The sequence below is a fragment of the Salminus brasiliensis genome, chromosome 5 (genome assembly GCF_030463535.1).
Source record: "Salminus brasiliensis chromosome 5, fSalBra1.hap2, whole genome shotgun sequence".
NCBI classification, from domain to species: Eukaryota; Metazoa; Chordata; class Actinopteri; order Characiformes; family Bryconidae; genus Salminus; species Salminus brasiliensis.
Genome location: NC_132882.1, coordinates 46,277,115 through 46,289,942, shown reverse-complemented (window position 1 = coordinate 46,289,942; position 12,828 = coordinate 46,277,115). Strand labels below are relative to the sequence as shown.

Genomic DNA, 12,828 nt, shown 5'->3' with positions numbered 1-12,828 from the left:
AACTCTAAATAACACTAGACTCCATGAGGAGAACTTTGGAGATGTTCTAATGATGAACACAGTGATGGAGAACCTCCACCACTTTCTGTAGGAGTGTTATTATTAGTGTTTATTCTGATATTAGTGATTTACTGATCAGATCAGCAGCTCTACAGTCTGATTCACTCAGAGGAGTAAAGGAGTAAAACTCAGCCCACAGCAGTTTAGCCCCACCCACTCAGCCTACAGCTTTTAGCCACACCCACTCATCCTCCAGAAGTTTAGCCCCACCCACTCAGCCTTCAGCAGTTTAGCTCCACCCATTCATCCTACAGAAGTTTAGCCCCACCTATTAAGTCTACAGCAGTTTAGCCCCACCCATTCATTCTACAACTTTTTTGCTCCACCCATTGAAGTTGTAAGGAGGCTCATGTAGCCCGGGGAACGGTGCCCTGCAGTAAAGCATTACCCTTCATTTGTTAAGGTGGACAGGAGGACATGCACTCAGGGGTGGAGCAGACGTTACTGCAGTTTATTGGTGAAGCAGTGAGACACTTTACATTCATGAGAGCTCGGTTGGACAGCAGCTGACGCTTCTTCACTCGTCCTTCTCGTACGTCCTCACCGACACCACGTCATCCATGACGCACTTCTACAGGAGGGAAGACACACAGCACGGCCGCTGGTTTACCACTGACCTCACTCCTGACGCGCTCACGCTCCGTTACAGACGGCTCGTATCTGATTAAAGGGGCAGTGTGTAATCTCGAGGTCATACTCACTGCTATCAGTTTGCTGTCCTGAATCTCCCTCTCGATTGTCGTGCTCTTGCCCTCCCACGACTGCGTCTGCACCAGTTTCCCGTCGACCAGACGCATGACAGTCTGAAAACAGCAGCAGCACCATTACAGTCTCACAGTTTTGCTGATTGTTCCACCTTAAATAGTGAGATAGTTACAGTCTGCAGCCACTAACATCATTTCCTACACAAAGCTGGAGGAGCTCATTTAAGGTGGAACATGAAATAATTAGTGAATACTGCATCGTTTAAGGTGGACTGAGCCCCAGTTTCAGCCCAGGAGTTGATATACGGAGGTTCCTCTGTAGTTCTACTGCAGGTCTGATTGGACCTTTGATCTCGGTCACTTTGTGTTTAAGATACTCCACCTTCGCCTGTCGGTCGTCTGCAGTGATCTCGTCAAACTCCTCGTCCAGCTTGAACTTTATCTCCACCGTCTTGAACGTGGTCATGGACTTCATGGAGATGAACCCCTGATCGTCTACGCTGAACAACAGGCTCGGCTTGGCCATGTTAGCGATTTGCCTGGAGGCAAAGCCGATGCCTGAGAGATCAGAATTAAGTCCGATCAGTCAGTAGATTATCGGTTCAGTCACAAGAACAGCATTACCAGAAGCTGTCTGACAGTCTGACCAGTCCACTCACAAACTCAGAGCCAGCGCATTAAAGGAGAACCGCAGGGTTCCCCATCCTGACCTCTAGAGTACGGTCGATCACCACAGACCCTCATTTCAGCACGTTTAATACACACCGGACCGCCCCTTTAACTCATCTGCCCACTGACCTCTGCTATCAGGGTCAGGGTTAGTGACTCAGGCAGGTGAGCTGATGGACTGTAACACTCTGAGGTTCTCCAATCAGAATAGGTGTAGGAGTGCAGGAGCTGGATCTTACCCACTGCCTTCATGTACTCATCAAAATTGTCGCTGGCGGTCAGTTTCCACGTCCCCATGAAGCGGTCCATCCCTGCGCTGGTCTAAAGTGAGGTCAGGCCACTGGAACAGTCTGCAGCAAATGACCGACACCGCTTCTGCTCCGGGACTTAAAGAGACGCAGGCACGTGCTCCTCCAGCCGACCAATCGGAGCGGGAGGCCGGGTCTGACTGGTGGAAAGTAAATGAGTGCATTGAGACGGGATCAGGAGGGGCTTTAAATCAGACCATATTATAAGAGGAGAATTAATGGCTGATTAATGTGGGACGGTGAATTATTGTGCTGTAGGAAATGCACAGTACTGTGAGTCAACCACAGAATGGGTTTAGGAGATTACTCAGCATGGGAATGAAAAGCAGTGTTGTGTATATTTGTCTTGTGAATGGCAGCAGATCTGAGTCTCACACACTGATCAGGTGAGTCAGATTAATCAATACATCACCTATTCAAAGCAGCAGTGCACTCAGAGGTCCCCTCATTTACAAAGCAAAAGACCTGGAGAATCCATCAAAATCAGAAATCAGTAAAAACACAGAAACACTCAATAAAGTAAAACTTCTAACAGTAAAACACCAAACCCAGCAAATATCAATAAAAATGAATAAATAATACCAACATGTGCATATGGGATATATTATTATACCATGTAGACACGTGCATATGGAGTCAGAACACAGATGGGGTATATTATTATTATTACAGAGAGATATTTACACATGTTTGTTTGTTATCCAGCAGGGGGCGCTGCTTCTGCTCGTTAGACTCTCTGTGCTCTCAGTACTGATGGGGAACCTGGACCTTTGCAGGGTTCTGCACAGGCGTGTAACTCAGGGCTGTGGAGCTCTGAGGAGAGTGAACTCAGAGCCCTGAGGCTGAGACCGGCTGAGAGAGCCGGATCAGGGACTTCCTGTGGTGAATGATGTGGAGCGAGAGCTGCTGTGGCGTCCGGAGGAGCGGTCCTGTACAGCTTCTAATGCTGAACACTTCAGCACACACTGACATTATAGGCTCAGAAGTTTGTGGACGCCCCTTCTAATGAATGCATTCAGATACTTTAAGCTGCACACACAGCTTGTCTAGTCCCTGTAGAGAAGAAGTACTGCCAATAGAATAGGACTCTCTGGAGCAGATCAACATCATGACCCTATCGGCTCCATGCTGCCTAATGCCAGGCGTGGGCTAGAGGGGTATAAAGCCCCCCAGCATTGAGGAGCTGTGGAGCAGTGGAGGAGCTGTGGAGCAGTGGAGGAACTGTGTTCTTTTCTGAATGTCTCCCACAATCAGCTGAATGTGGACCAGAATGCATTGTGTGAGTCTCGTTACTAAGCAACAAACGGTGGAGCCAAATGGAGCCGAAGAATGTTGATCTATTTCCCTGAGTAGTTCGTTAATGAGAGGCTGACCGGCATACGGGCCAGAATTAACCCATGAACAGGTTCAGGAGTCAGACACTGGGTGGACACTCAGGCGTGAGGTTCTGAGGCCGGTGCTGAGGCCTGCTGATGAGGAAGTGTCCCAAATATCATTTAACACTACTTAGTGAACTAAACAGCCTCTCTCTATAGAGACACACTAATGAGGGAGTAGGGATCCATTTCAGCCCCTGATTAGACTCCTCACCTCCCCTTCTGATTAGACTCCTCACCTCCCCTTCTGATTAGACTCCTCACCTCCCCTTCTGATTAGACTCCTCACCCCCCCTGATTAGACTCCTCACCCCCCCTGATTAGACTCCTCACCTCCCCTTCTGATTAGACTCCTCACCTCCCCTTCTGATTAGACTCCTCACCTCCCCTGATTAGACTCCTCACCTCCCCTGATTAGCTTCCTAACCTCCCCTGATTAGACTCCTCACCTCCCCTTCTGATTAGACTCCTCACCTCCCCTGATTAGACTCCTCACCTCCCCTTCTGATTAGACTCCTCACCTCCCCTTCTGATTAGACTCCTCACCTCCCCTGATTAGACTCCTCACCTCCCCTTCTGATTAGACTCCTCACCTCCCCTGATTAGACTCCTCACCTCCCCTTCTGATTAGACTCCTCACCTCCCCTGATTAGACTCCTCACCTCCCCTGATTAGCTTCCTAACCTCCCCCCTGATTAGACTCCTCACCTCCCCTTCTGATTAGACTCCTCACCTCCCCTGATTAGACTCCTCACCTCCCCTTCTGATTAGACTCCTCACCTCCCCTGATTAGACTCCTCACCTCCCCTGATTAGCTTCCTAACCTCCCCTTCTGATTAGACTCCTCACCTCCCCTTCTGATTAGACTGCTCACCTCCCCTGATTAGACTCCTCACCTCCCTTCTGATTAGACTCCTCACCTCCCCTGATTAGACTCCTCACCTCCCCTGATTAGCTTCCTAACCTCCCCTTCTGATTAGACTCCTCACCTCCCTTCTGATTAGACTCCTCACCTCCCCTGATTAGACTCCTCACCTCCCCTTCTGATTAGACTCCTCACCTCCCCTTCTGATTAGACTCCTCACCTCCCCTGATTAGACTCCTCACCCCCCCTGATTAGACTCCTCACCTCCCCTTCTGATTAGACTCCTCACCCCCCCTTCTGATTAGACTCCTCACCCCCCCTGATTAGACTCCTCACCTCCCCTTCTGATTAGACTCCTCACCTCCCCTTCTGATTAGACTCCTCACCCCCCCTGATTAGACTCCTCACCTCCCCTTCTGATTAGACTCCTCACCCCCCCTTCTGATTAGACTCCTCACCCCCCCTGATTAGACTCCTCACCTCCCCTTCTGATTAGACTCCTCACCTCCCCTTCTGATTAGACTCCTCACCTCCCCTGATTAGACTCCTCACCTCCCCTGATTAGACTCCTCACCTCCCCTTCTGATTAGACTCCTCACCCCCCCTGATTAGACTCCTCACCTCCCCTTCTGATTAGACTCCTCACCTCCCCTTCTGATTAGACTCCTCACCCCCCCCCCTCCCTGATTAGCTCCCCCCCCTCTTCTGATTAGACTCCTCACCTCCCCTGATTAGACTCCTCACCCCCCCTGATTAGACTCCTCACCTCCCCTTCTGATTAGACTCCTCACCTCCCCTTCTGATTAGACTCCTCACCCCCCCTGATTAGACTCCTCACCTCCCCTTCTGATTAGACTCCTCACCTCCCCTTCTGATTAGACTCCTCACCTCCCCTGATTAGACTCCTCACCCCCCCTGATTAGACTCCTCACCTCCCCTTCTGATTAGACTCCTCACCTCCCCTTCTGATTAGACTCCTCACCCCCCCTGATTAGACTCCTCACCTCCCCTTCTGATTAGACTCCTCACCCCCCCTGATTAGACTCCTCACCCCCCCCCCTCCCTGATTAGCTCCCCCCCCTCTTCTGATTAGACTCCTTCATCTCTACTGGTCACCAGTCATTTATTTGGTTTGTGAATGCTTTTGGCGTCGCCTGCTGGCCGAGAGTGGAATTACACTTTTAAAACTGTGGCCATTATACACACACACACACACACATATAACACACACACACACACGGCCTTCACAGAACCTCAAATCTTTATTCACCAAATTTTGCACACAGAGAACTGAGGGGAACACAGGCTACGCAGCAGAAGAAGCAGGCAGACGGATCTCAGGAGGAAACAGAGATTAAAAAACATTCAATGCAGATTCTGTTCCTGACCGGCATTTCACTCCCGAACAGAGAGGTCACAGAAGCTTAGCCACCCTAACATGGATACACACTCTCTCACACTCTCACTCACACACACACACACACACTCTCACACACACACACACTCTCTCACACACTCACACACACTCTCTCACACACACACACACTCACACACACACTGTGAGTCAGCGTGGGAAACAGGCGAGCATGCTGTAACGGGGGGGTGAGGAATGCTATGAAAGGTCTGTCTGTTCAGCAGTTGGTGACATTAATGTAAAAGTTCACAGAAATCGAATGCACCCCTCTTTCTTTCCCCTGTAGCCCAAACGGGGACCGGGCGGCGGGTTCCTGCTGACTCCGCTAACCCTTCCAGGTCCCGCTCTCCAGGTATTCGGGGTTTTCTAACACCCTAAACTCGGCGGGGTGAGTGCGTGTATCCCGAACCAGCACACAGGCCAGGCCTCAGAGGGAGACTTCCTCAGGTGGAGGCAGCAGAGGCGGCTCTTGCTAACTATGCTAACTATGCTAGCCACTCTAGCTGATGTTAACTTGGTCCAGAAACAGTAAAAATATACTGACCTTTATTCTTCTCACAAACTAACACCACCCAACACCGCCCAGCACCACCCAACACCGTCCAGCACCGCCCAACACCGTCCACTGAGGAGAAAATACCTCAGGTGGTGCTCATCAGCATCCTGCCTTATACCGGTTAGCTCTAGCGTTAGCGTTAGCTCATCAGTAACTAACCCATCCCACACCAGAACCTGCAGATTTCCCTCAGCAATTTCAGATTAACAGACGTTTACAGACGTCTTCCACATTGCTGCTGCTCAGCTCTCGTGATTTTAGCCCTGCGCTGATGTTAGCCTTTATTTCCTGCGCTAAACCAGAGGTCTGGATCTTCTCAAACCTCAGATTTTCCTGGAATGCACGTCCCCGAGTCGGACGCAGCGCGTTGGGAGTCTGACGGGGTTTGGTAGCTTTAGTGTTGGCGCTGCGGCGGAGGCTAATCAGGCGGTGGGAACTTCCTGGGCCTGGATTTAGCACGTCTGCCTCAGACAGCAGGGAAAGCTGGGTCAGTCAGCTACACCTGGGGTGAGGAAACCGGGCTCATTTGATTCAGTGAACCATTTCTTCAAAGCAAGTTGCTAATGTTGCTAATGGAAGCTACAAAGCCATTTAAACAATGCTAATCGGTGGCTGTTCACTTTCATTCATTATTAGCAACATTAGCATTACTTTATTCAAGTCCAAAAAGAAGGCCATAGAGGGCAGGCGAGCAACAGTGTAAGCGTAAACCTCCTTTACTGAGTCTAATAAAGGCAGACTGATCAGACGTAAAGAAAATCCAGGGTACGAGGTTTGCTTTAAAGCCGGCTGTAGAAAGGAAGGACTCCCATGTGTTGGTTACACTGTATGTTAGCATAAATACTCTGTGTGTGTGTGTGTGTGTGTGTGTGTGTCTATAAAGGATTAAGTCTACGTACGATGATGACACTACCGTAGATAGACTGAATACAGCCGCTGTTAGTTGGTGTTCAGTCAGGCTGCTGGACTGAGAGAGAGAGAGATATAAAAATGATGTATTTACAAACTAATCTATCAGTGATAATCTATGAAACTGAGCAAGACCATTTAAACTGTATAGGAGTTACTTACTAGATAGTACTGCACGAGTGTGTGTGAGTGTGTGTGTGTGTGAGTGTGTGTGTAACAGCAGGATGAAAAAAGGAGTGATGAAGGGAGTGAAAATGACTTCATGCTGTCAGTTCTTCTCTCAGCTCCTTGTTCCGGCGGACCACAACAGCATGTCGCTCCTAAACAAGGCAGAAACAAACAGCCAATATGATCAGATATAATCCGGAAGCGTAGGGGGTGCTCTATAATGCTCTATAATGTTCATATGATCCACACGCTCATTCTGACAGACTGTAATACACTACAGGAAGCGTAGGGGGCGCTCTATAATGCTCTATAATGTTCATATGATCCACACGCTCATTCTGACAGACTGTAATACACTACAGGAAGCGTAGGGGGCGCTCTATAATGCTCTATAATGTTCATATGATCCACACGCTCATTCTGACAGACTGTAATACACTACAGGAAGCGTAGGGGGCGCTCTATAATGCTCTATAATGATCATATGATCCACACGCTCATTCTGACAGACTGTAATACACTACAGGAAGCGTAGGGGGCGCTCTATAATGCTCTATAATGATCATATGATCCACACGCTCATTCTGACAGACTGTAATACACTACAGGAAGCGTAGGGGGCGCTCTATAATGCTCTATAATGATCATATGATCCACACGCTCATTCTGACAGACTGTAATACACTACAGGAAGTGTAGGGGGCGCTCTATAATGCTCTATAATGATCATATGATCCACACGCTCATTCTGACAGACTGTAATACACTACAGGAAGTGTAGGGGGCGCTCTATAATGCTCTATAATGATCATATGATCCACACGCTCATTCTGACAGACTGTAATACACTACAGGAAGTGTAGGGGGCGCTCTATAATGCTCTATAATGATCATATGATCCACACGCTCATTCTGACAGACTGTATTACACTACAGGAAGCGTAGGGGGCGCTCTATAATGCTCTATAATGATCATATGATCCACACGCTCATTCTGACAGACTGTAATACACTACAGGAAGTGTAGGGGGCGCTCTATAATGCTCTATAATGATCATATGATCCACACGCTCACTCTGACAGACTGTAATACACTACAGGAAGCGTAGGGGGCGCTCTATAATGCTCTATAATGATCATATGATCCACACGCTCATTCTGACAGACTGTAATACACTACGGGAAGCGTAGGGGGCGCTCTATAATGCTCTATAATGATCATATGATCCACACGCTCATTCTGACAGACTGTAATACACTACAGGAAGCGTAGGGGGCGCTCTATAATGCTCTATAATGATCATTCTAACTCATCTGTTTCCTCACCTTCTCCTGCAGGCGTTCCATCATGGCTGCGAGGTGAGCCCTGCGGTTCTCGTTGATTTGCTCCATCTTCAGCGTGAGCTTCTCCTCAGCCATCCTGCTGAAGTTGTTGTTCTCCTCCAGGGCTTTCAGGAGAACGTCCCGCTCGTGCTCACGCTTCTCAGCCAAAGACTTCAGCACCTGGGCCTCCTGAGACTGAGAAGACATCGGGCACATTAGAATGACCTCCCTTTCGCTCAGTCACTCAAAAACACAGTTCATGTGGTTGTAGTATCAAAATGGAGGGTGGAGGTGTTTGAGAATGTTCTCCAGGGTGGAGGTTAATAGAGAACGCTCTCCTGAGAGTTCTCCCTGGAGAGCGTTCTCTGAAAACCTCCACCCTGGAGAACGTTCTCAAACACCTCCACCCTCCAAACACGTTTTCTGAGGTATGAACAGAAGCTGGAGCGGTGGGTACACTCACTTTCCTGCGGTCCTCAGCAGCTTCCAGCTTCTTCTGGATGTCCTCCAGAGAGACGTCTCTCTTCTTCATGAAGGACGTGATGTTGTGGTTCCCGTCTGACACTGGCGAGGGGGGCTTCAGGATCACTTCAAAGGCCTGGCCCGAGGCTCGCTTATTTATGGGCTTCACCTCCATGTCTGAAAAGATTTAGAGGGATCTGCTCACCTCGGGACTCATGAAGAATCCATGCATTATTAACTCAGATCCTCCAGAACTCTTCATCAGAGCGGAGGAGCTGAGGAGGACGCTAGTGTGGGGTGAACAGCAGATACCTACACTCTGACTTGGTGTCCAGGTTCTTCTGTAGTCTGGGGTTAAAGCAGGAGCAGAGGAGCGAGAACATCGACAGCTCCTTCATCTTCTCCTTGTACGCTGTGAGGAGTCCCAACAGAGAAGCAGGGGTCAGAACACCATGAGCTCTCAGTCTAATAATACTACACCTGTCTGTCTACCTGTCTGTCTGTCTATCTGTCTGCCTGTCTGTGTGTCTGTCTGTCTGTCTACCTGTCTGTCTGCATGTGTGTCTGTCTGTCTGTCTGCCTGTGTGTGTGTCTGTCTGTCTACCTGTCTGTCTGCGTGTCTGTCTGTCTACCTGTGTGTCTGTCTGTCTGTATACCTGTCTGTGTGTCTGTCTACCTGTCTGTCTGTGTGTCTGTCTGCCTGTCTGTCTGTCTACCTGTCTGTCTGTCTGTCAGTCTGTGTGTCTGTCTGTCTGTCAGTCTGTGTGTCTGTCTACCTGTCTGTGTGTCTGTCTGTCTGCCTGTGTGTCTGTCTACCTGTCTGTCTTTCTGTCTACCTGTCTGTCTGTGTGTCTGTCTGTATACCTGTCTGTGTGTCTGTCTGTCAGTCTGTGTGTCTGTCTGTCTGTGTGTCTGTCTGTCTACCTGTCTGTCTGTCAGTCTGTGTGTCTGTCTGTCTGCCTGTCTGTCTACCTGTCTGTCAGTCTGTGTGTCTGTCTACCTGTCTGTGTGTCTGTCTGTCTACCTGTCTGTCTGTCAGTCTGTCTGTCTGTGTGTCTGTCTGTCTGCCTGTCTGTCTGTCTGTCTGTCTGTGTGTCTGTCTGTGTGTCTGTGTGTCTGTATGCCTGTCTGTGTGTTACGGTGATGAGCTGATGTCAGTGTCTGAGTGTGGTTCTCTCACACTGACTCAGGTTATCTAGAACAGGGCCGTGTCTCTGTGGTCGGTCTCTGTCTCTGAGCAGGAGGCTGAGGAGGATCTTCCAGCCCATCAAATATTCAGGAGAGACTAATGATCCTCATTTCCTCCACAGACCTGAACTGATCCCATCCTGCAAACTCTATTACCATTAACCCCTCCCCCCGACACACACACACACACACACACACACACACACACACACACACTGAAGTACTGTTTCACTAAACCCTCGTAAGTTTTGGACCAAATGAATAAATTACTAAATGAAGAGATTATTGGTGATTAGAGATTTTAAGGGGTTTAAGATCAGTATCAAACACTGACTCAGACCCAGACCCAGACTCAGACTCAGACCCAGACCCAGACTCAGACCCAGACCCAGACCCAGACCCAGACCCAGACTCAGACCCCGTTCTGTTATTGTCTGAGAACACTCCTCATCATCACCCACTGGGAATAAGGTCCTTTAATGACACCTAGAGGACACCAGAGGGCGCTCTGCTAGAACACAGCAGTCAGACCTAAGGATGGGAAACAGTCCATATCTGATCACTCAAATGCGCTCGGACTGGGACTGGATCAGATATTTCAATACCAGCCATATTCATCAAACCCAGTACCTTGACCATGTATGACCAGCCCCAGCCTGTCGGCCCAGTCAGGCCCTGATCAAAGCCAAACCCGGTACTGACTCTCAGACCAGCACACGGAGCCGACCCCTCCACACCCAGGAGCTGGGACGTCCACCAGGATCCGCAGGCTGTCAGTGCTGATTATGCCGGTGCTGCAGGGCTGGCCAGCCTCCCAGTGTGAGCCTGCTGCTCCTCCTCCTCCTCCTCCTCCTCCAGCCGGCCTTCATCACCCCTCCTCTGATACGGATCTAACCCCGTCTCTGATCTCTAATATCATCAGTGAGGTACGTTACACAGCAGCTGTGCTGTCCTGTGTGTGTGTGTGTGTGTGTGTGTGTGTGTGTGTGTGTGTGTGTGAATACTGATGCATATCTGTGATCCAGCACACACACACACACACACACACACACACACACACACACTCACACACCGCCCGCTGCACCCCCGAGACGCCTCACACCAGTGATATCCCCTGGATTCGGAGCTGCTCCTGTGATAAAGGGTGGTCAGTGATGACGAGGCTGCGCTGAGTTCTGACGGGTCATCACTGCACTCTCACGACCCGGTGAGAAACCCACCCTCGGCTGCCCCCGTAACTGCGGGCGGGGGGTTACTGTGTTCTGTAGCTGGATGGGCTTCAGTGCCTCTCCTGTCTGGGTCGTAAACCAGTCACGCCCAGTTCTCCTGAGCCTTAATCTGCAGAGCTGAAATCATTAATAACCCTCTAATAAGCCTCTAATAAGCCTCTAATAAGCCATTAATAAGCCTTTAATAAGCCATTAATAACCTATTAATAAGCCGGGCAGCACCATCCCATCGTCCAGCTGCTACAGCTGTTACACTGAATACACCGAATGGTCCTCTTTAGGCCCCCAGCCTATTAGAGAGACGCGCTGTGGAGCCAAACACCTCCACCTCCTCCTCCACCTCCTCCACCCTGCCTAATTCAGCCGATCCCACTCCAGACACACCAGGTTAGGATCTGTTCCACAGCTTCGGCCAATCCCATTAAAGGCCACTGAACACACACACACACACACACACACACACACACACACACACACACACACAATACAACACACACACAATACAACACACACACACACACACAACACACACAATACAACACACACACAATACAACACACACACACACACACACACACAATACAACACACACACACACCCTGTGTAAATACTGTCCGAAGGCAGGAAATGACCCTACAGTCTGGTTTGATCACATTCGGCCGCTCAGTTCAGCCACAGCAGGGCAGGTCCCCTCTCCTGCAGCCCAGGCTGGTGTGCCGGGGGTCTTGGGTGGGGTCTGTCTGCAGTATGCTGGTGGAGGCAGCGGTGAGGTGCGGCTGCGCTTCTGCAAAAGCATTTCCTGAGATGTAACTCAGCTGAAACCCCATTTCTCCACCTGCACCCTTGCTGTTTTGCTGGATTTGGGGGGTGCTGATGACGCAGGGCTGTGGCTGAGGAACAATGCAGCTACGCGCGCGCATTAATCAGCACGCCCTGCAGCAGCCCTGGGATCAATAACCCGCCGGAAACGGGGATGGATATCAGTGTGGAGGGGAATTATCAGAAGAACAGGTGGAGGTCTGACGCTACGACGCATAGTTTAGTCATCCATCCCCCTCCACCCACCCACACCCCCACCACCTCCACCCCCAGAATCACACCCATCACCTGCGCCAGCGTGTAAAGCATCACCAGGACGGGCTCGCCGGCAGCAGTAAGGGTCACTCACCGGTGGCGATCTTGTCCATGCTGGCTGCGGTGGTGCTGCTCGGTTCTGCTCGGGCCGCTGCTGGACCGGAGGGCGCGTAAGGCACTGGAGGAGCGGAGCACAAAGCCGGGCAGAGAGGACTGAGGGGCGGGAGAGGCTGCGTTATGTAGCGGAGAGAGAGGGAGAGCCACAGGCCCGCTCTGATTGGCCAGCTGCGTCCTCAGAGCTGCGCTGCGGTTGGCTGCGGGCTGGCGAGCTGTCCAATCCCAGCGAGACAGGCGGGCCCTGCGCGAAAGCGGGTGGAGTGTGTGACGCAATGCGGGCGGGAGGAGGACAAAGCAACGCCATTGGCTGAGCGCCGCTCCTCTGACGCGCTGCTGATGTGAGCGAGCCGTCTCGCCGACACAGCTCGCAGGTGATTGGTTGGAGAGGGCGTTGGCGCGGCCGTTG

At 50.6% G+C, this 12,828-nt stretch overlaps 2 protein-coding genes across 2 annotated transcripts; both read right to left on the bottom strand.

Annotated features, from left to right (window-relative positions):
• Positions 1 to 482: 482 nt before the first annotated feature.
• Positions 483 to 1,773, bottom strand: fabp4b (fatty acid binding protein 4b). The gene is made up of 4 exons (XM_072680662.1): positions 1,673 to 1,773; positions 1,147 to 1,322; positions 762 to 863; positions 483 to 631 (listed from the first exon to the last, which is right to left on the bottom strand). The coding sequence occupies exons 1-4, from the start codon at positions 1,740 to 1,742 to the stop codon at positions 578 to 580; spliced, it is 402 nt and encodes a 133-aa protein (XP_072536763.1). The 5' UTR covers positions 1,743 to 1,773; the 3' UTR covers positions 483 to 577.
• Positions 1,774 to 5,225: 3,452 nt separating this feature from the next.
• On the bottom strand, positions 5,226 to 12,537 carry stmn2a (stathmin 2a). Its single transcript, XM_072680663.1, has 5 exons — positions 12,400 to 12,537; positions 9,131 to 9,226; positions 8,816 to 8,991; positions 8,356 to 8,547; positions 5,226 to 7,181 (listed from the first exon to the last, which is right to left on the bottom strand). The coding sequence occupies exons 1-5, from the start codon at positions 12,416 to 12,418 to the stop codon at positions 7,122 to 7,124; spliced, it is 543 nt and encodes a 180-aa protein (XP_072536764.1). The 5' UTR covers positions 12,419 to 12,537; the 3' UTR covers positions 5,226 to 7,121.
• Positions 12,538 to 12,828: the final 291 nt, after the last annotated feature.